This window comes from Ciona intestinalis, chromosome 1 (assembly GCF_000224145.3).
Source record: "Ciona intestinalis chromosome 1, KH, whole genome shotgun sequence".
NCBI classification, from domain to species: domain Eukaryota; kingdom Metazoa; phylum Chordata; class Ascidiacea; order Phlebobranchia; family Cionidae; genus Ciona; species Ciona intestinalis.
In genome coordinates, this window is record NC_020166.2 from 3,111,849 (window position 1) to 3,132,071 (window position 20,223).

Here is a 20,223-nt window from a genome sequence, read left to right on the forward strand (position 1 = left end):
GGTAATACCGTTTTTTCATTCTGTAGCAGTATTGAATAAATCAATGTATTTATTTAAAATACCATTACATATTTTAAGTTAAAAACACATTGTGAAATTTTGGGTAATATATAAACTGTTTTATTTGAATGATTCATTTCAACAGTCTATAGTTCTATCAAGTTTCTGCATTAATCTTGCATGATAGGAATGCTGCAGCTTGGCAAATGGTGTTATATTACATCACTGTGCACACTATGTCTCAATACAGGAAACCACAGACCGGGAACAATAGAGACAGGAATTCACCACAGTATGTATATTACTAATACACTTTTAATGCTCGTTTAAAAGCATTGATATTTATATCACCAGTTTAATGCACAAAATACAAGGTTTACGAAATGCCAAAAACGCATCTGAGAAACAATAATTGCAAAAGCATTTTACTCAGAAATGTTTAAAAACTGTTAAATGGCAATTATATAAAAAGTATTGCTGATTTAGTTATTACAACACTTTAAGAAAACGTTATTACAACAATGTACGCACAGAACACCTTTATAAAATGATTAACAATAGAAACACTATGATAAAATGATTAGCACTAAATTTCCAAGTTCAAAATCATGTCTATCGTATAGTTCTAACAATGGCAAAAAATCCGAAATAAATGGTAGCGTAACTTGGTCATTTAGGAAATTACGCAATAATAAGTAAAAAAAGTTACACAATGAATTAGGGGGTAAGTCAACTGTACACGCGCTATCACTGAGGAACACTTCGAACCGCTGATTATACAAGCTGGAATATTTTTTATACACTGCATTAAACGATGCTGATTTGATGGAGTTTACATAAAATTTTAAAAATGTAGAATTTACCCTTTTCGGCGAAATAATAGTTTACATTTTTGTGTACAGCAGTACGGGTTAATAATGATTATCTGGAACTGGAAGCTTTAATTACCAAGTGGCAACTAGAACAGCCGTAACATGTACCTAACAATCCACAAGTATCAAAATAACGGATTGTTAATCTCGAACCATAAAATAATAAAAAAAGTAAAAGAACAAACAATAGACAGTGGTATGCCTTGTTGTGTGGCAAAGGCAACAGGGCAAATTTAAAGCAGTATTATTTTCATTCGGAGTCATGTTAAAGTTCACACTGTATTTGGAATATATCTGTATTATAACATGATTGTACCGTTTATTGGGAACTTTTAGGGATAATAATAATGTTATTCATTTCGCAGACGGTCAAATTCTCTGCAAAGTTCATCGAATTTGACTCTCTGCTGAGGTTCGTACTCCCAACACCTCGAGATGAGATGAAAGACCTCGTTCGGGCAGTGTTCTGGCTGCGACAAGCGCACGTTGTCTTTGAGCAACTCTTGAAGTTGTGTAAGTTGACGTAGAGTAATGTTCGGTAATGGTTCATAAGTGGGACGAGCCCCATATGAGAACATTTCCCATAATGTAACCCCGTATGACCACACATCAGACTCAAAGTGGAAAGTACGTCGACCGTCTAAACGCAGACACTCGGGGGCGTACCACTGGGCCGGAAACTCATCAGGGTTGCCAGTATAATAATCGCGGTCCTCACTTAAGATTCTGGACAATCCAAAGTCAGAAATTTTGATGTTCCAGCAGTTACTGCCTTCTTTGTCGAGCAGAATATTACGCAAGGCAAGGTCTCTGTGAATTACTCTCTTCTCCTGCAAGTACAGCATTCCTTGAGCTATCTGGAACGAGAAACGTAACAATAGCCCGGATAACTGCTGCAATGCAATTCCACTATCCCGCTGCCCTCTTAGGAAATGGCTTAAGGATCCATACGGCAAATACTCCATAACAATTCTCAGAGAAGGCTCTGCTACCCCATTTAACTTGACAATATACTTATGATCAATCCTTCTCATGGTTTCTATTTCGTTTCTGAAGTCACTTCTACTTTGTGGGTTATTCATTGACCTTCTGAGGGATTTGATTGCCACCCTCTCAAACTGTCCATTTCTCTGTATATCATGATGGTATAAATCAACATGCCCGAAATGGCCTTCGCCGAGCTGCTTCACAAATGTAAGATTGTCGTCTCTGTATTTCCGTAGGTCCGGCATACTAGCTCCAATTATATTGGTAATATTCCGAGACTCCCCGCGACTGTTACCATTTGACGGACTAACAGAAGGCAGAATGTAATCGCTTGACAAAACAGTCCCAAGTTCACGCAATATCTGCTTAAACGGCGGCCTTTTTGGTGGGTAGGGGTTCCAGCATTGTCTCAGCAGTGCTCCCAGCTCTCCAACTCCATTTGCTGCAATAATTTCTGGGATTGGAATCACTGAGGCTGTCCTGTACTTCTCCTTCATTTCAGCTGATAGACTGTACGCGTTGAAGGGTTCAGGAGACACCCCCCAGCAGCATATTTCACACACAGTAGTGGCATAACTCCATTTATCTCCGTCTATCGTAGGAAAAGAAGAAAGAGGCTCTGAGTCGATTCTGCAGAACTCATATGCTAACCATGGGGCGGGCAATACTGGCTCGGAAACTCTGTTTCTACCGAGGCAAGTACGCACACCAGGGTCCCCTAACTTCACAAATGGTTGAGGAGAAGCTTGACAAAGCAGGACGTTTCTGCCTCTTATATTACCGTGAGCACAACCCATTTCTTCCAGGTAGTTACAAGCATGAGTTAACTGCCATAACGCATAAAGAAACCAACTTCCCCAAGGTCCTTGCTCATTACCAGCTAACTGCAGGTAGTTAGTAATCGAACGAAAGGGTGCATACTCCAGCCCTATTTGTGTGCCCATTGTACCCATCTGTTTCACAATATGGACATTTTTAAGGCAGATCAAAAGCGAAATGCTCTCTTGAAAAGACTCATCAATCACTTGCTTCTGCCCAAGGTCATGTCTTTGATTCATGTCAAACACCTGCTTTAAAACTATTTTTAAATCTGGGTTGTTCCGATGTACATGCAGATTCACGTCCGTAAATCTACCACTTCCCAAATGCTGATGGAAAGTGTAATCTCTCTCTTTGAGCACCAGTGTCTGTGGTGATGAGAGTAAATTAAACTCCATTGGTTGTCCTTGGTTGGAAGCATCCATGCATCTTATGATCAAAAGATTTGTCTTTTGCTTGCTTTTGGGCAAAATAATCCTGTCCACATTAAATGGTATTTCTTGCCCATCATGCTGGTTGCCTCTACAAGCATTAAGCAGAGCCGAAAGATTCTGGTATCTATGAGATGCGTTATCACCGAACATACCAAGAAGCCCATTTACACGGTCTAGCTTATAATTTTTGACGATAACATCAGGATTTGTGTTGATTACTGTATTAATGAAGTATTCGTCATAAGAATCTTGGCTTCTTCTCAACAAGCAGTCTCCAGTTTGTAGATCTGCTTGCTGGTTGATTATCATCTCACTAAAAGAGCATGTGATTGGCCCGTGACAATTTAAAGCAAGGTGCTCAACCAATGAGGGCGAGCATACATCTTTACATAGATAGTGGTGGGGGTCAACATGTAGGCGATAATATCCATCAATACAAGAGGCCAAGTTCTCAGCTTCAACTACAGATTTAAATGACAAGTTACAATCAGTACCATCCAGTTTGCTTAGCTTTACAATGCATGTGGTTTCCGCTTCAGAGTTTTGTCGCACTTGCAGATTCATATCTGTAAGCTCCTTGAAGTCGCACCATTTGTTCACAGACTGGTAGTCGCTTGCGCTGCTGTATTTCACAATACCACAGTCTGCTCCGACAGTTATTTTGTCGCAATCTTCATTCGTTGAAGACCGTGGCAGTAAGTCATAGTTTTCTAGATTCATGGACTTGAGGCCTGCTATTAGTTCCAAGTTACGAATGTATTTGCTGTAGAAATAAGCAGGACTGCATTGCGAGGCCAGCCAGGTTCTACACACTGGGCTAAAATGGCGTAGATAATACATAAACCTGCGCTCCACGCGATATCTGTTGCAAAAATTCATTTTGGACAAGTTTGCCCTGCATGCTCTTGGTAGCAACTTTTTAAAGGATACTTGCGACTTTATGCAACTCAAATCGCAATCCATTTCTCTTGCCAGGCGCAGCATATCTAAAACAGCAACGCCAAGTGAGGCGCCAAGTGGGTCTGACATTTCAGCGGTATCCTTCTCAGAACTGTTGAGAAAATCATCTCTGCATTGATAGAATAAATACTCAATAACCTGATCAGACATGACCGGTTTCAAGGCTTCAGAATGGGCAGAATAGCGGTGCGCTTGGCAAGAAATACCATCAATTTGGCTGTCACTCTTAAAGGTAAAGCGTATTCGGAACTCCAATTTAATATCGCTGTTGGCATCCAATAGATCAGTGGTGGAGTTCCTATCTAAACCAACAGAATGCCTGTGTTCGTCTAGACGTGAACGAAATTTGACCCAGTAACCAGTGTTCGAGTCACGTAGTGCAAAAAGGTTGAGATACGTTGGGTTGATTTTGCATTGAACTGCACATTTGTGGAGGATTGTATCAAAAGTGGTGGATGGAGACTCATCATATTCAAGAAAAGTAGAATTTTCGAGAAATCTTTGGATATTTGTGCTTCCGAATCTGTTGCTTAAAGAAGGGTTGTATATTTTCACTGTAACATGCATGGTCAAATTAACTTTTGGTTAGCATGAATTGAAGCCTAAGTGAACTGTGAAATGGAAATGAAATAAAATTATTTTGCCTCTTCAAGAAATGTGTCAAAAGGTTTTATAACAGCTGTACAAATTGGTATTTCTTTTAAAGGCAGTTAAGTTAGGAGAAAACAAACATGATGTAGCACATTTAAAACACAAACTGGCTACATTTATAACTCCCCATATACCAGTACCTTAACTAATGACACAACAGATAAACTATCTAATAAAGCAAGACTGTACATACTAGTCAAACATTACTTGTAATAAAACAAACAAATAATTCTTATAAATAGTGGCTAAGTGGGCATAATGACGCAAATCCGTGGGATTTTGACACATGCTGATAACTTGAACACTTGTTTTCTGCCCATACTTTCTCATGTATTGTTACAAGCGCACTCAACAATATATATAAGCATGAAAATTCTGTGACCTATATCTCGTTTGATACCAAGGCAGAAAAATGAAGGTTGCTTGTGTATTTTTGGCAATTCTTGCCGTATGTAGCGCTGCGCATGTGTAAGTATATTTGTATTGAAACGTTTCAAGCTGTACGCCTAAATGCTTAACTCAGCGAAATAGAATAACAGTTTAATCTCTTCATTGTAATATATATATTACTTATTACAATATAAACACACCTTCATAAACCTTTACAATATGTTACAACGATTTAGAATCGTTACGCCTCACTTTTACGAGCTGTACTGAACGCAAACAACAACAAAGTGTAAATGATAACTGAACCATGAATGTGCAATGTCTCTGTCCGTTACGTAAGAAGAAATGAATTGCAGAGGTGCAAATGCGCCATACAGCGGTCGAGTCTTCTGCATTTCTTTGATTTCCAATTATAAACGCCAAAATACATCAATGCATTTTATTAAAGCATAAAATGCTGCATTTACGAACATTTAATTTGTGTGGACTGCTATTTAACATTTTGATTTGTCAGGATCAAACTGCGCAAGCAGAAAACCCTCCGTCAATACATGAAGGAGAAGGGAACCAGCCCATCGAAGTACACCCAACACTGGGCAAGACAAACATCGAACGAACCACTCACCAACTACATGGACGTAAGTCAAACAACAAAAACTTTTTCAAATCGTTTTAGGCACAGCAAATCTTTAACCAATGCACAAATGATATTTAACCATTTCTTTAAACTACCCTAGGCCCAATACTTCGGCGAGATCTCCATTGGAACTCCGGAGCAGACATTCACCGTCATTTTTGACACTGGTTCATCTAACCTTTGGGTTCCATCTGCTAGCTGCCCATCAACCAACTATGCTTGCAGTAAGTTGTTTCCGTATAATATATATCAGAGTGTTTATATACGGACTCTGATATATATAGTATGGGGTGGGGAAAGATGGAACACCTTTTCATTCTATTTTCTCGTTCCATATGATAACAAACAAAGAATTTTCAAGAAATTTTAAAACCGCATTCTCACGACTCCCATAAACCATTGTTAATTGTTTAAAACATGATCAGGATATTTGGATATTATGTGCTAAAGGTGACCCATCTTCCCCCACCCTACTATTATGCATTTATTTATGAAGTTTTGTGATACGCTTTGTACATGCGTGCATTTGCAGCTTGCTATGGGTAGGGTGAGGGAAGATGGAACACTTTATCAGACGAGGCTTTATTTTATGAACCTCCATTTGATATAATAACCAGAAAAAATGATCTACAGTTTTTCCACAGTATTACCACGAATAGGCGCGCGTCAAAACCGATTACTGTTATAAAATATTAAAAAAATACGTTACCCAAAAAGTTATACCTGTATTTTAGTTAAAATACGAAATTACTTTACCCGCAGTGACACACAACAAATACAACTCCGCCGCTTCATCAACTTACGTTGCTGATGGTGAAGAGTTCAGGATTCAGTACGGAACTGGCTCCATGGTTGGATACGACAGCGTCGACACTGTTAAGGTAATTTTACCAATTTCCATTATATAGGATAACTTGTAGAATAGTAAAACGTTCGGCCTTTTCTATGTGGGTGACCTCCTACGGCGTGGCATAACATGGGGTCTAGGATTTGGTTCATAGATTCCAAATGGAATCTATTTATTATCCAAAACTTAACAATACCTAACTTATTTTGTGTCTATAGAGACAATTTATAAATTAGCTAAATACAGCGTCATGTTACAACTAAATATCTTCAAAAACTTCCGCTTAAAATATCAAACCAATAGGATATAAACACTTTATTAAGCAAGAACCAAATGCTACTATACCTAAATAATGTATAGGGTGGAAGTAGAACACCTTTACCACATAATATCAAAACATCCTGATCGTGTTTTAAACAAACAGCAACGGTCTATGGAAGTCGTGGGGATACGGTTTTATAATTCTTTAACTGATCTTTGTTTATTACCAAATGGGACGAGAAAATAGAATGAAAGGTGTCCCATCTCTCCCCACCCTTATATATCTGTTACTGTTTAATTCACGACTTTGATACTAAAATGCTCTTTCCCAGATCGCCGGTGTCCCATCCACCAGCCAAACCTTTGCTGAGGCATTAGAAGAACCAGGCATTACATTTGTTGCTGCCAAATTCGACGGTATTCTTGGCATGGGTTACCCCAACATTGCAGTCAACGGCATGAAACCAGTCTTCAACCAAATGTTCGAGCAAGGAGCTGTTGACCAGAATCTTTTCGCGTTTTATTTGAACAGGTAACGCAGTGGTTGTTATTTTGCTGGTCTTGATTTTATTATAGGGTGGGGGAAGATGGGACTTCATTTTATTGTATTTTCTCGTACTATTTGATAGTACAAGGTACATTCATATAAATTTAAAACCATATTCTCACGACTCCCATAGTCCGTTGTTAACTGTTTAAAACACGATCATGATGGTTTGACAATATATGCTAAAGGGTGTCCCATCTTACCTCGTCCTACCATACAAAATTATATACTCGTAGCCGCACGACTCTGAAAAGCATTGTTAATTTTTCAAAATGCGATTAGGAAATATGGGATAGCATGTGCTAACGGAATCCTATCTTAATCCACAGTTCTATATAGTATTTATATATGGCAGAATGGGGAAAGGCGGGACACCTTTAGAACGTAATATCTTAATAGTGTTTTGAACAATTAACAACGGTCTATGGGAGTCGTGAGGATACAGTTATATATTCTTGAAATGTTCTTTATTTATTACCAAATGGGACGAGAAAATAGAATAAAAAGGTGTCTCATCTTCCACCGCCCCACTATATCTATATATCGGCAGAACAAACTAGTTATTAGCTTTCTCTAATACAGCAGACACGTAAGCTTGCGCATGCACAAAGTTGCGCACATAGAGAATTGCACTAACGTGATTTTGTAGACACATGTGTGTGTGTGTGCACATGCAAAATTGTGCGTGCATATTGAACATTTAATTTTACCTGCATAAATTCTGACCCCTAACTCAAAACTACCTAGTGAGTAAAAGAAAATTTCCGGATGTTCGGTATTACCAGTGAGTGCTATTTGCACAATATGGTTGGGGAAGACGGGACACCTTTTTCATTCTATTTTCTCGTCCCATTTGGTAGTTAACGAAAAACTTTTAAAAAATGATAAAATCGTATCTTCACGACTTCTATAGACAGTTGTTAATTGTTTACGACACGATCAGGATATTTGGATATTATGTGCTAAAGGTGTCCCATCTCCCCCCACAGTACTATATCATACAATACGAAGTGCAATAACAAATTTACAAAATTACATGTGCAATTTATTATATAGAGACCCGGAAGCTGCTGATGGTGGTGAAATCACTCTTGGCGGAGTTAACCCAGCAAGATACGTTGGCGACTTCAACTACCACGATGTCACTCGTCAAGTGAGTATTCTGTTTAATTGAATCCTAACAGATTATTGCTTTTGGTCTTGTTGGTAAAGAATGCCGACCGACATACAAGCGACGCATGCCTCATTAGTTAACGCACACTTTTTTCTTCTTTTTTTACTTCATATTTTATTAATATTAAAAAAACACGCACGGCGAGCGATTGAAATGAACACAAAGAAACACTACAGGAGTAAACACTATAAATGTTACATTGACGACTACTTTGCAAGGTGCTTAGCTTAAGTGGTACTTTTCATAGCAATTGCTTTTTCGATTTTTCTAATCTTATTTAGATAATCAATATAAGAGTCTACGTTGGGGTTAGAGCACTGTAAGATGCTACTGACATTATCGGCGTGCCTAAGACAAGCCATTGCTGGGGTCATTAATGGCCTGTCCAGTTTCCCAACCATACAGACAAAAGGGAAAATACTATTTGTATACCACAATGTTACATAAGTGGTAACTCGTAATCACAAAAGTTTCCCCCGCGCATAAATAAATAGGTATTATTATACCTTCATTTATTTATTCATTCACTCATTCATTCGTTTATTCATTCGTTTATTCATTCGTTTATTCATTCGTTTATTCATTCGTTTATTCATTTATTTATTTATTTATTTATTCTTTCATTCGTTCATTCATTTATTCATTTATTCTTTTATTTGTTTGTTCTTTCATTTATTAATTTATTCATTCATTCTTTTATTCATTTTTTTTATTTAATCATTCATTCATTTATTCAATCATTTATTCATTTACCAGGGATACTGGCAAATAAAAATGGACGGTTTGAGCATTGCCGATACAGCAAAAACCACTGCATGCAATGGTGGATGCCAAGTTATTGTCGATTCTGGCACTTCTCTCATTACTGGACCATCCGCAGACACTGATGCTATTAACCAAGCTATCGGAGCAATCAAGTTTGTCCAAGGAGAGGTAGTGGAGAATTTTATTGTATTATAGTAGGCCTTTAGCACATAATAACTATATTGTATTATAGTAGTGCCTTTAGCACATAATAACCAAATATCCTGATCGTGTTTTAAACAATTAACAACGGTCTATGGGGGTCGTGAGGATAAAGTTTTATAAAAAAATCGTTAACTATTTGTTTACTACCAAATTGGAAGAAAAAATAGATTGAAAAGGTGTCCCATCCGCCCCCACCCTACTATATCCAAATATCCTGATCGTGTTTTAAACAATTAACAACCGTCTATGGGAGTTTAAGGATACGGTTTTATAAATGTTTGAATTTTTCTTGTTTACTACCAAATGGGAGAAAAAATAGGATGAATGGCCGTCCCATCTTGTCCCAACATATATATGTTTTTTTGCATATTTGTAAACATTGCTGCATTATATATATATATATATATATATATAGGGTAGGGTGGGGGAAGATGGGACATCCTTAGCACGTAATATCCGAATATCGTGATCGTGTTTTAAACAATTAACAACGATCCATGAGAGTCGTGAGGATACGGTTTTATAATTCGTTAAATATTTTTTGTTTACTACTAAATAGGACGAGAAAATAGAATGAAAAGTTGTCCCATCTTTCCCCACTCTACTATAACAAAAGTATTATTTTGAAAACTAACTTTTTTTTCTTTGTAGTACTTGGTTATCTGCAGAAGAATCCCAGAAATGCCCGACATTACTTTTGTATTGGACGGTATTGAATATGTGCTTACTCCACAAGATTACGTTATCCAGGTAACCTATTTTAGTTGAGTGCTTATCACAACAATATTGTTGACATACCACCTAAAACCAAATACAATAAGTAGAGGGGTTGACACGAAGTGTGTGAAACCGCACATACTAAACAACAAGAACTTTGTTTTAACAAGCTATATCGAGTTAAACGTTGGAATATATAGTTCTTTTTCGCTATGTTGTTTCACTATAGAATCATAACCAAATGTTACCGGTTCGATGCTCAGTGCTGCTACGATTGCACGCGTTTTTCCTTAAGTATTTTGCCAGTGCGTGCACCTTTATATTGCCTATCTCACTAAAAAAAATCAGAAAGTTAACAAAAATAAAAAGTAAAAAATATTTTATTTTTTTTAAGAATATGACCGCTGATAGACAGTTAACAAAAATAAAAAGTAAAAAATGTTGTTTTTTACTTTAAACAGATGACCGCTGATGGACAGTTAACAATAATAATAAGTATTTTTTTAAAAAAACAGATGACCGCTGACGGACAGACGCAATGTTTGTCTGCATTCATGGGCATGGACATCCCAGAACCAACAGGTCCATTGTGGATTCTTGGTGACGCTTTCATGGGCAAATTTTATACCAGCTTCGATTTCGGTACCAATCAAGTCGGATTCGCCAAACTTGCTTAATTATATACAAGCACTCGCAATTGATGCAAAATAAAATTTAATTCTAAAAGTGTCTTTGTTTTTTATGATGGATATCAAATATTTTGCAGTTTTTTTTCAAACTTTCTTGCCGTTATATTAAAGTTGACACTATTTCAGACAGCTGTTTTTACTAAAACAAAAATGTGTATAGCTGTAATAAGGAGGGCTACACGAGGATAAAAAATAGAAAAGTCAGCAAACATATGCAATAAAAAGATGTCCATTTCGTTACTATAATACAGTCTGCTGGTGGTTAGCAAATGCTAATTCGTTTACTTTTACTTTTAAGTTGCTGCGTAAATATTTAGGTAAAATATGCGATGTTCGATGAACGCTGGGTTGGAGCAATGCCTGTTAACTGTCTTGCCACATACACCAATCAGTATTAATACCGCCGTAGGGTTGGGTAACCTTTGGGTATACGATGCAAGCGCCTTGAGCCAGGCGAGACCTATATTGTAAGTCAGTTACACGGTGGTTATAGCGACCATATATGCTTATCTATATCAATAAGCTGCGCTGTCGCATTCCAACCGAAAATAGATTATATTATTTATGTGTTCGGATCATTTTTTTAACCCGACTCCCATTGTACGCGTCGTGTTTACATTCATTTCTCTCAATTTCTCGGAAAAATATTTAGTTCAATATTTGCAAGGCAATTTGCTTTTAGGGTTTACCAACAACGCCTTTAATACCCATAGCTTTTTATACCCATGGTGTGACAGCGACTGACGTTTTGATAAAAATTCTTGTTCTCGCTGTTTTAATTAAATTTGCTGTTTGCTGTTATAGTCATAGAGATATATAACAGTTATGTTATGTGAACGTAATTATAGTACTTCGGGGTAACACGAGACACCTTTAGCACATAATACCAAAATATCCCAATCGTGTTTTAAACAATTAACAACGGTCTGTGGAAGTAAACAAAGAACATTCAATGAATTATAAAACGGTATCCTCACGACTTCCACAGACCGGTGTTAATTGTTTAAAACACGATCAGGCTGTTTGGATATTATGTGCTAAAGGTGTCCCATCTTCCACCACCCTACTATACGTTTCTATTTTTCGCGGTTTTATCATATTTTTTAGAAGTGTTTTAAATTAATAAAAGCATAATAGTACAAATTCAAGTCATCATGCAAAAAACATCACGTATTTAAAATTTAGATGTGCGTAAGTTGCCCCACCCTACTTTATCAGGAATTAAACTCATTTGACCTGCACGTTCTGATCGAGTTACGGGTTAGTCATCATTCAACCTTAAAACTTTACCCTTTAAATAACTCCTAAAAAATCTCCCAACCGTATAATCGACAACTTTGCGGAAGCTGACCTTTATGCCTGCCACACACAAAAGATCTCTGTGGGTATAATAGGGCAGGGGTTCTATAGACCTTTGCTGACAAAACAATTTATCCATGAGAGAACACTGGTACCTATAGCGTGATATTCTAAACTTTTTCAAGGCGTCAGAGCTCGCTGCTGACCAAACATTAAATGGGCGAGACAAATACCTAGTTTGGGGATGCGGTACACTGCTGCTGTTTGTACCATGAGAAGAAATTTTGATTTAAATAGATTTATCGGGAAAGAGAAACGCCGCGCAACGTAACTGAGGGCTTAAAAGGGCAAAAGTTGTCAGTCTGTCTCTATTAATCTGAAAACTCACAAGTTTAACGTTCTGCTCTGTACGCATGTAGGCTATACAACATACGTTCTGCTATACTTTTAGGTTTTTAATCAGATGTAATTTAAAAACAAAGTTTATAATATTTAAAAGGTGTAGGTTAATTAGGAACAAAATGTTGATGTCAATTTTCCCTATTTGTGTTTTGGCAATTGCTGTTGTTCAAGTGACGGCCCAAGATAGTAAGTATTTAATGTATAGTAGTGTGGGGGAAAATGGGACACCTTTTTATTCTATTTTCTAGTTCCATTTGGGAGTAAACAAAGAACATTCAAAGAACTATAAAACCGTATCCTTACGACTTATAGACCGTTTAATTGTTTTTAAAAACGATCAGCGTGTTTGGATATTATGTGCTAAAGGTGTCCTATCTTTCCCCATTCTGCTGTATAATAGTAAAAAGTACGATGAGATCTGTTTTTATTCTAATTTTTGCCCAATTTGGCAAATAGCAAAGACTAGTACCAGAACTTTATTACCGTTGCCCCACGACTCCAAATAAGAGCGTTCTTATTGTTAAAAACACGGTCAGGAAATATGGGGTTTAGGTGCTAACGGTATCCCAACTTCTGGCAATAGTTTGTTTGCGACCTTAAAGGACCGATGTTTAGCCAGAAGGGTCGCCAGAGTTTGCAGTTTAGAGTATTGATCAGGCATAAAAAGGAAATAATAGAAGCGACAGGTCTTTAATAATCGCCAACAGAGCTGTTTTAAACTTATTATAATACAACTGCCGCAACAACAAAAAATGACTTCGTAATACACGAGCTAAAGAGCTATCCTGGTCCTATATCACGTAACGTCGAAAATTTCTCTCCGAGTATTGCGAAATGTAGCGCGCCTTTTTCCCGAGGTGCTTCTAGCAATAATCAACGGCGTTTTACGCAAGAAGGGACGGGTATTCAGATAATTAAGTAGCAATCTGTGTAAACCAAGGCGCTCTTGCAGGACCTGACTAAGTAGCAGCAACAACTTGAATAGATTTTAAAAAGACTACGCACATAGCGTTTTCATAGAAATTTAAACGTTTAGGAAATGATATGTTTTGTATAGTTCAGTGCAGAATTAGAAAGCATACCCGATGCGTATCAAAAAGAGTGCGCAAAAAGTTAGGTTTTGTAAACGTTAACAGCAGTACAGTGCTCAGTAAATATCATATCCGTTATAGCCAGTGTAATGCATAAACGAGTTGTTTTTGCTGTAAAATCGCATTGCTTCACTGTTTCAAATAAGTTTGACATTTGATGTCATAGTCGAAGAGATAAATAACAATTATAGTTGAGTAGGGGAAGATGAGACACATTTTCGTTCTATTTTCTCGTCCTATTTGTATTTGGTAGTAAAGAAAGAACATTCGAAAAAATGTAAAACCGTAACCTCAAGACTCCAATATACCATTGGTAATTGTTTAAGACACGATCAGGATAGTTGGATATTATGTGCTAAAGGAGTCCCATCTTCCCCCACCCTACCATATGTTATATGAACGTATTTATAGCGCTGCAGGGTAAGGTAGATATCGTCAGAACATAGTATTCCGCAGACTATACCGTATTTCCTAATCATGTTTTTAACAATCAACAACGTTCTTTCAGCGTCGTATAAGGGTACAATTATATAGTTCTGTAAATATTATTTGTTTTCTACCAAATGGTACAAAAAAGAAGGATTATCTTACATTGTTACCTTTCCCAAATAATATTTCTTTTTAGTTGTGTTCTTTATATGCTAAAACTATATACACGTTTGAAATATTGTGTTCTCTTTCAGGTCGATGCATGGATAGCTCTGGTAATGGAATCAGCACCATTCCATTTGAAAAGCCCGGCGACTGCGCGAACTTTTATCAAGTAAGATATAATACATTTAATTATTTATAGAACATTAAAAAAAATATTAAATTTGAGTAATTTATTTATAGTAGAGTAGGGGAAGATGGGACACCTTTTCATTATATTTTCTCGTCCAGTTTAGTAATAAACAAGAAACATTCATTAAATATAAAACCATATTCTCACGAATCTCATGGACCGTTGTTAAGTGTTTAAAACACGTTCAGGATATTTGAATATTATGTGCTAAAAATGTCCATCTTCCCCCACCCTACTGTCATGACACAGCACACTGTATTTGCCTATATACAATACATTTATAGAATAATTTTTAATTTTTTAAATGTGGGCAATTGTTTGTCTAATGTCTTGGTTAAAGTCCTATAGCTAACCACGTTGCCACGGCGTCGATTGACTACTTTTGCTTTATTAGTGTAATAACGTATATATATCGTTTTTTTTTTAATTATTAGTGTGATAACGTATATATATCGTTTTTTTAATTATTAGTGTGATAACGTATATATATCGTTTTTTTTTAATTATTAGTGTGATAACGTATATATATCGTTTTTTAAAATTATTAGTGTGATAACGTATATATATCGTTTTTTTAAATTATTAGTGTGATAACGTATATATATCGTTTTTTAATTGTTAGTGTGATAACGTATATATATATCGTTTTTTTTAATTATTAGTGTGATAACGTACATATATCGTTTTTTTAACTATTAGTGTGATAACGGACGACTTCTAACAAGACCATGCGGTGTAGGAACTGTATTTAATCCAGTTCATCTAGTGTGTGACTGGCCACGTAATGTTGTTGGCTGCGATGGTTCGAACCCAGTACGCCAAACAACAACTGGAGCAACTACAACAGGTGTTGTATCAACGACTACAAGTACTGGTGCGAGTACCACCACATCTGTACCAGTTACAAATGCACCAACGACTACAATTACAGCGCCAACTACCACAAATTCACCTGGTACTTTATTTTGTTATTTTACTTTTACGATTTCTTTTCTATTTCTTTTCTATTCAATATGCGTGAAGTCCCTTTTGAAAAACAAAGATTTGGGCAAGCTAACACCCAGGCTGCTTGCATTCGTCTGTATACTGTTACTGTTTAAAGCTGGTTAAACGGTTGGAATATTATATAGTAGGGTGGGGAAGATGGGACACTTTTTCATTATATTTTCTTGTCCCATTTTGTAGTAAAAAAATAATAGTCAAAGAATTATAAAACCGTACCCTCGCGACTCCTATATATCTCGCTGTTAATTGTTTAAAACACAATCAGAATTTTGGGATATTATGAGCTAAAGGTGTTCCGTCTTTATCCACCCCAATATAGTATTAGCTATTATTTATACTGCACGTTGTGCCCTGCCAACTAAACAAGCTAAATGTTCAGACTCCTGCCGCAATGCCGCTGGCAACCCAATCAGTTCCATTCCGTTTCCAAAACCTGGCGACTGTCACAACTATTACCAAGTAAGTAACTTTAAATCAGTTGTAATAATGTTTTCTAAAACTGCAGTATATGTAGCTATTTATATACTTTACCCACTAGTGCGACAACATGTATAGTTGAGTAGGGAAAGTTGGGACAGCTTTTCGTTATATGTTCTCGTCCCACTTGGTAGTAAACAAAAAAACATTTAAGGAATCTTAAAACCCATACTTGCGACTTTCATTTACCGTTGTTAATTGTTTAAAACACGATTAGGATTTTTGGATATTATGTGCAAAAGGTGTCCTACCGTACCCCACCCTACTATAACATGTATTTCAATTATTAGTGTGATAACGGACGACTTCTAACAAGACCATGCGGTGTAGGAACTGTATTTAATCCAGTTCATCTAGTGTGTGACTGGCCACGTAATGTTGTTGGCTGTAATGGTTCGATTCCACCACCAACAACAACAGAAACTACAACAACAATGGACCCTATGACGTCGACACAGGGCCCTGTGACGTCACCACCGCCAACAGTTATGCCCACTGCAAATCCAAACGGTAGAAATATATTCATTGTACATTTTAAAGCAGAAATAGTAGATCGGGACTGAGATAGGTCTACAACGCACTCTCTTTTACCGTTACATTTGGTAGTAAACAAAAAATATTTACAAAACATGAACCGTATATCATCAGGACTATAAAAGAGCGTGGTAATTGTTAAAAACACGATTAGGAAATATGGAAAGTTGTGTGCTAATGAAGCCGTCTTACCCCACAGTACTGTACATACACATATATTCCATGTCACACAAGGCCACTGTATACGGGTTCGACGCTCGTCGCTGCTACTGTGTAGGTACATGTGTCCTTTTAGCAGGCACGAGGTGCATGAAACGAAATACTTGTGTTATAATACTGGAGGTTTTGTCGCTATTCGAAAATAAATAAGTTAAAATGATATGCTTTCATTACAGTGCCGGTCATCCTCTGTCCAGAAGTTAACGACGCATCAGGTTGTAGTTTAAGGTCAAGCTTTATTTGCGAGTTCATCAAATGGAGAGTCGGCGTGAATGTTTGGCTCAAGAAGTTTCAGGAATGGGGGTAACTTGTTTAAATATTTCTCTCTGTGCCTTTATTGAAAGATTTTTGCCCTTTAAAATATTTATATATATAGCAGGGTGGAAGGAGACGGGACACCTTTAGCACATAATTTCCAAATATCCTGATAGTGTTTTAAACAATTAACAACGGTTTATATGGAAGTCGTGAGGATACGGTTTTGTATTTTTTTCAATAATCTTTTTGAACTATCAAATCGATCAAGAAAATAGAATAAAAAGGTGTTCTATCTTCTCCTTCCCTACTTTATCTACTTTTTAAAAAAAGTGGTTTATCTTGTTTGTGTATAATGTGGCTCCATGTACTGTCTTGCCCGTATTCCATTTTTGCTCCATGTGCCGTCTTCCCCCGTGCACCATCTTGCCCCATGTACCATCTTTCCCCACGCCCCTTCTTTCCCCATGCTGTACTATCTGGTTCCCCTCACTACAAAAAAATAAAGTTACACACGGGTCAGCACAAGAGAAACTTTCAAGCTATATAGGCCCATATGCGTCAATTGTATAGGCATATACTCTACAATAACAATGCACATAGAACAATTAAACTATTAATAAATCATTAAGTTTTTTTACCAAATCTGGTCATTATTAATTCGTATTATCGCGTTTTAATATCCAGGGCTCAGAACGGCGTCCAAATCAATTCACCCTCCCTAGTCTGCCCTGACTTGAACATACAGTGTAAGAACCCACAGCAGCTGAGGCAATTCAAAGATATGAACAACTGTTTGGTTGCTTACTGCGAGGATGGTTTATGTAAGCTCCTATATTTTATTTGTATATTAGGTTTGGGTATAATACGGTTCATGTTTTTCTTTTTCCTCATTTTATTTGTTATAGTAAACAAGAGTAGAAAATACTAATAGAAAAAATATATATAGTAGTGTGGGGGAAGATGGGACACCTTTTCATTTTGTTTTCTCTTTCCATTTGGTAGTAAACAAAGAACATTCAAAGAATTATGAAACCGTATCCTTACGACTTCCACGGACAGTTGTTAATTCTTTAAAACACGATCAGGCTATTTGGAAGTTATGTGTTAAAGGTGTCCCATCTTCCCCTACCCTACTATATATATATAAAGTACATACTCACAAAAAATGCAAACAGCGCTGTTTTAAGCTTTAAAAGGTATAAGAATATTTGAGCTTTGACATAATTTCTCACGCTGTTTTTTATTTTATATGCAAAACGCAATTTTAAAGTTCGCTTAAATCGTGACAATACAAAGTGTAATATTATATATGAGTTTAGACCATGGTCAGTAATTAATATACGAGTATGTATATACATATATGGAATGTTCGTATATGTAATGCTTCTAAATTTGCCTGACACACTTTAAATCTATACGGGTTTCCACATCATTGGGCTTATAGTTAAAAATACCAGCGAGTACACATGTGAATCCGAACTACACAAAATTGAAAATGTCTGGCGCCATGCTGGCTCACATTGGTTACGAGGCATAAAGCCGCATATACGTAGGCGGGCACCAGGTGTATGTATCAAATCACTAGTGTTATAAATACCCTCAATGCCCCTACGTCAAGATAAACAAGTACCGGTAATTGATTCAATCATTCATTTAAAACATTGCAGGGTGGGAGAAGATAGGACACCTTTTCATTATATATTTTCCCGTCCCATTTAGTAATAAACAAAGAATTCATTAAAAAATATGAAACCATATCCTTACGAATTCTATAGACCGTTGTTAACTGTTTAAAAATCTATCTGAATATTTAGATATCATGTGCTAAAGGTGTCCCATCTTACCCCACAATATTGTATATTTCACAGACTTATCCGGGCCCGATGCTCAAACCTGGAGAACCCACTTTGCAAACTGGAGGAAGATTTACGCTTCTTGGACCGCTGCGCAATGCAATGCTCAATAATCAGATTATGCATGTCTTCCTATATCCCTAACTTCACAATTTAACAATATTAACCTTATATTTTAAAACTCTCATTTATTTTTTTTCTACTTTTTAGTTTAATTTAACATAAAACTTAGATTTGCCAATTTAGCAATATTAACTATATAGGCAAATTCACATTAAATTCCACTTTTTGTACTTTTTACTGTTCAATTTTTTCAGTACACCCAGAATTTCCACTTTTCCATAAAGTCGATCTTCTATTATTTTTGTAGTAAAATCAAAGTGATGGGAATTTGTGTTGTTTTTGTGTTGGTACTTTCAATGTTAGAAATTTGAAGTATTCGCTTAAAGAATCACATATAGGTCGTGATTAGATGGTCAACAATTTCATTCTTTATATAATCGGCCCATTTAGTAGTAAACAAACAATATAGTAGGGTGGGGAAAGATAGGGCACATTTTTGTTTTATTTTCTAGATCCATTTGGTATAAACTAAGAACAAAGAATTTTAAAACCATATCCTCACCCTTTCCATACACTGTTGTTAATTGTTTAAAACACGATCAGGATACTTGGATATTATGTGCTAAAGGTGGTCTACTACATTATGCAAAAAAACGGTATCTTTATATTGCCCTATATTGAAATTTCACTTATATACGAGAAAAACTTTGACAAGGGAATTGTTCACCCTATACTTAAGCATAGGGAGTCGGTATTATGTTTCTATTTTCGTTTCTCAGGCGTGTATAATGTTTCTAATTCAAAGATAAAGTTTCTAGAAACATAATCCAGAAACATAATCCCTGGAATCGAAACCTAATACCTTGGTTGAATTATGTTTCCGAAACAAAATCCAGAAACATAAGGTTTTAGCAAAATTAATACATAATGTTTCCGAAACTTAAGTACAAAAAAATTTCATTAGGTGGCAACAAAGAGCATATTTTTTCGCATTTTTAAAACTGAACAGTTTCGATACCCTAGAAACATAATAATGTTTCTAAAAATGGTATTATGTTTCCGAAACATAATACAACACTAGAAACATAATAATGTTTCTGAAATGGTATTATGTTTCCGAAACCTAATACAACACCAGAAACATAATAATGTTTCTGAAATGACATTATGTTTCCGAAACCTAATACAACACCAGAAACATAATAATGTTTCTGAAATGACATTATGTTTCCGAAACCTAATTACACACCAGAAACATAATAATGTTCCTGAAATGGCCTTATG

General features: G+C 36.3%; 3 protein-coding genes across 6 annotated transcripts; 2 read left to right on the forward strand and 1 right to left on the reverse strand.

The window, feature by feature from the left end:
* Positions 1-297: 297 nt before the first annotated feature.
* Positions 298-4,679, reverse strand: jak (Janus kinase). Its single transcript, NM_001078281.1, is given in 1 exon segment — positions 298-4,679. A coding segment is annotated over 1 exon segment (3,417 nt). The 5' UTR covers positions 4,640-4,679; the 3' UTR covers positions 298-1,222.
* A 405-nt stretch (positions 4,680-5,084) lies between these two features.
* LOC100186909 (cathepsin D) lies at positions 5,085-10,991 on the forward strand. The gene is made up of 9 exons (XM_002130722.5): positions 5,085-5,191; positions 5,628-5,751; positions 5,851-5,974; positions 6,513-6,631; positions 7,191-7,390; positions 8,462-8,558; positions 9,336-9,512; positions 10,200-10,298; positions 10,781-10,991. The coding sequence occupies exons 1-9, from the start codon at positions 5,136-5,138 to the stop codon at positions 10,940-10,942; spliced, it is 1,158 nt and encodes a 385-aa protein (XP_002130758.1). The 5' UTR covers positions 5,085-5,135; the 3' UTR covers positions 10,943-10,991.
* Positions 10,992-12,738: 1,747 nt separating this feature from the next.
* Positions 12,739-19,266, forward strand: LOC100180614 (chondroitin proteoglycan 1-like). 4 transcript variants are annotated; one of them, XM_002130619.5, is made up of 8 exons: positions 12,739-12,841; positions 14,430-14,509; positions 15,230-15,485; positions 15,915-15,994; positions 16,303-16,522; positions 16,942-17,068; positions 17,708-17,844; positions 18,892-19,266. In XM_002130619.5, the coding sequence occupies exons 1-8, from the start codon at positions 12,775-12,777 to the stop codon at positions 18,987-18,989; spliced, it is 1,065 nt and encodes a 354-aa protein (XP_002130655.1). In that variant the 5' UTR covers positions 12,739-12,774; the 3' UTR covers positions 18,990-19,266. The 4 variants fall into 4 exon arrangements, with proteins under 4 accessions (XP_002130655.1, XP_026689346.1, XP_026689345.1 ...); XM_026833545.1 differs by lacking the exon at positions 12,739-12,841 and adding an exon at positions 13,684-13,767; XM_026833544.1 differs by lacking the exon at positions 12,739-12,841 and adding an exon at positions 14,101-14,166.
* Positions 19,267-20,223: the final 957 nt, after the last annotated feature.

Excerpts from the sequence above, each read along its gene's own strand:
- LOC100186909 (XM_002130722.5), top strand. The coding sequence starts at position 5,136 with ATGAAGGTTGCTTGTGTATTTTTGGCAATTCTTGCCGTATGTAGCGCT. Across the intron at positions 6,632-7,190 it reads ACAGCGTCGACACTGTTAAG|ATCGCCGGTGTCCCATCCAC; the intron begins GTAATTTTACCA and ends GCTCTTTCCCAG. Across the intron at positions 10,299-10,780 it reads CACAAGATTACGTTATCCAG|ATGACCGCTGACGGACAGAC; the intron begins GTAACCTATTTT and ends TTAAAAAAACAG.
- LOC100180614 (XM_002130619.5), top strand. The coding sequence starts at position 12,775 with ATGTTGATGTCAATTTTCCCTATTTGTGTTTTGGCAATTGCTGTTGTT. Across the intron at positions 12,842-14,429 it reads TCAAGTGACGGCCCAAGATA|GTCGATGCATGGATAGCTCT; the intron begins GTAAGTATTTAA and ends GTTCTCTTTCAG. Across the intron at positions 17,845-18,891 it reads TTACTGCGAGGATGGTTTAT|ACTTATCCGGGCCCGATGCT; the intron begins GTAAGCTCCTAT and ends TATATTTCACAG.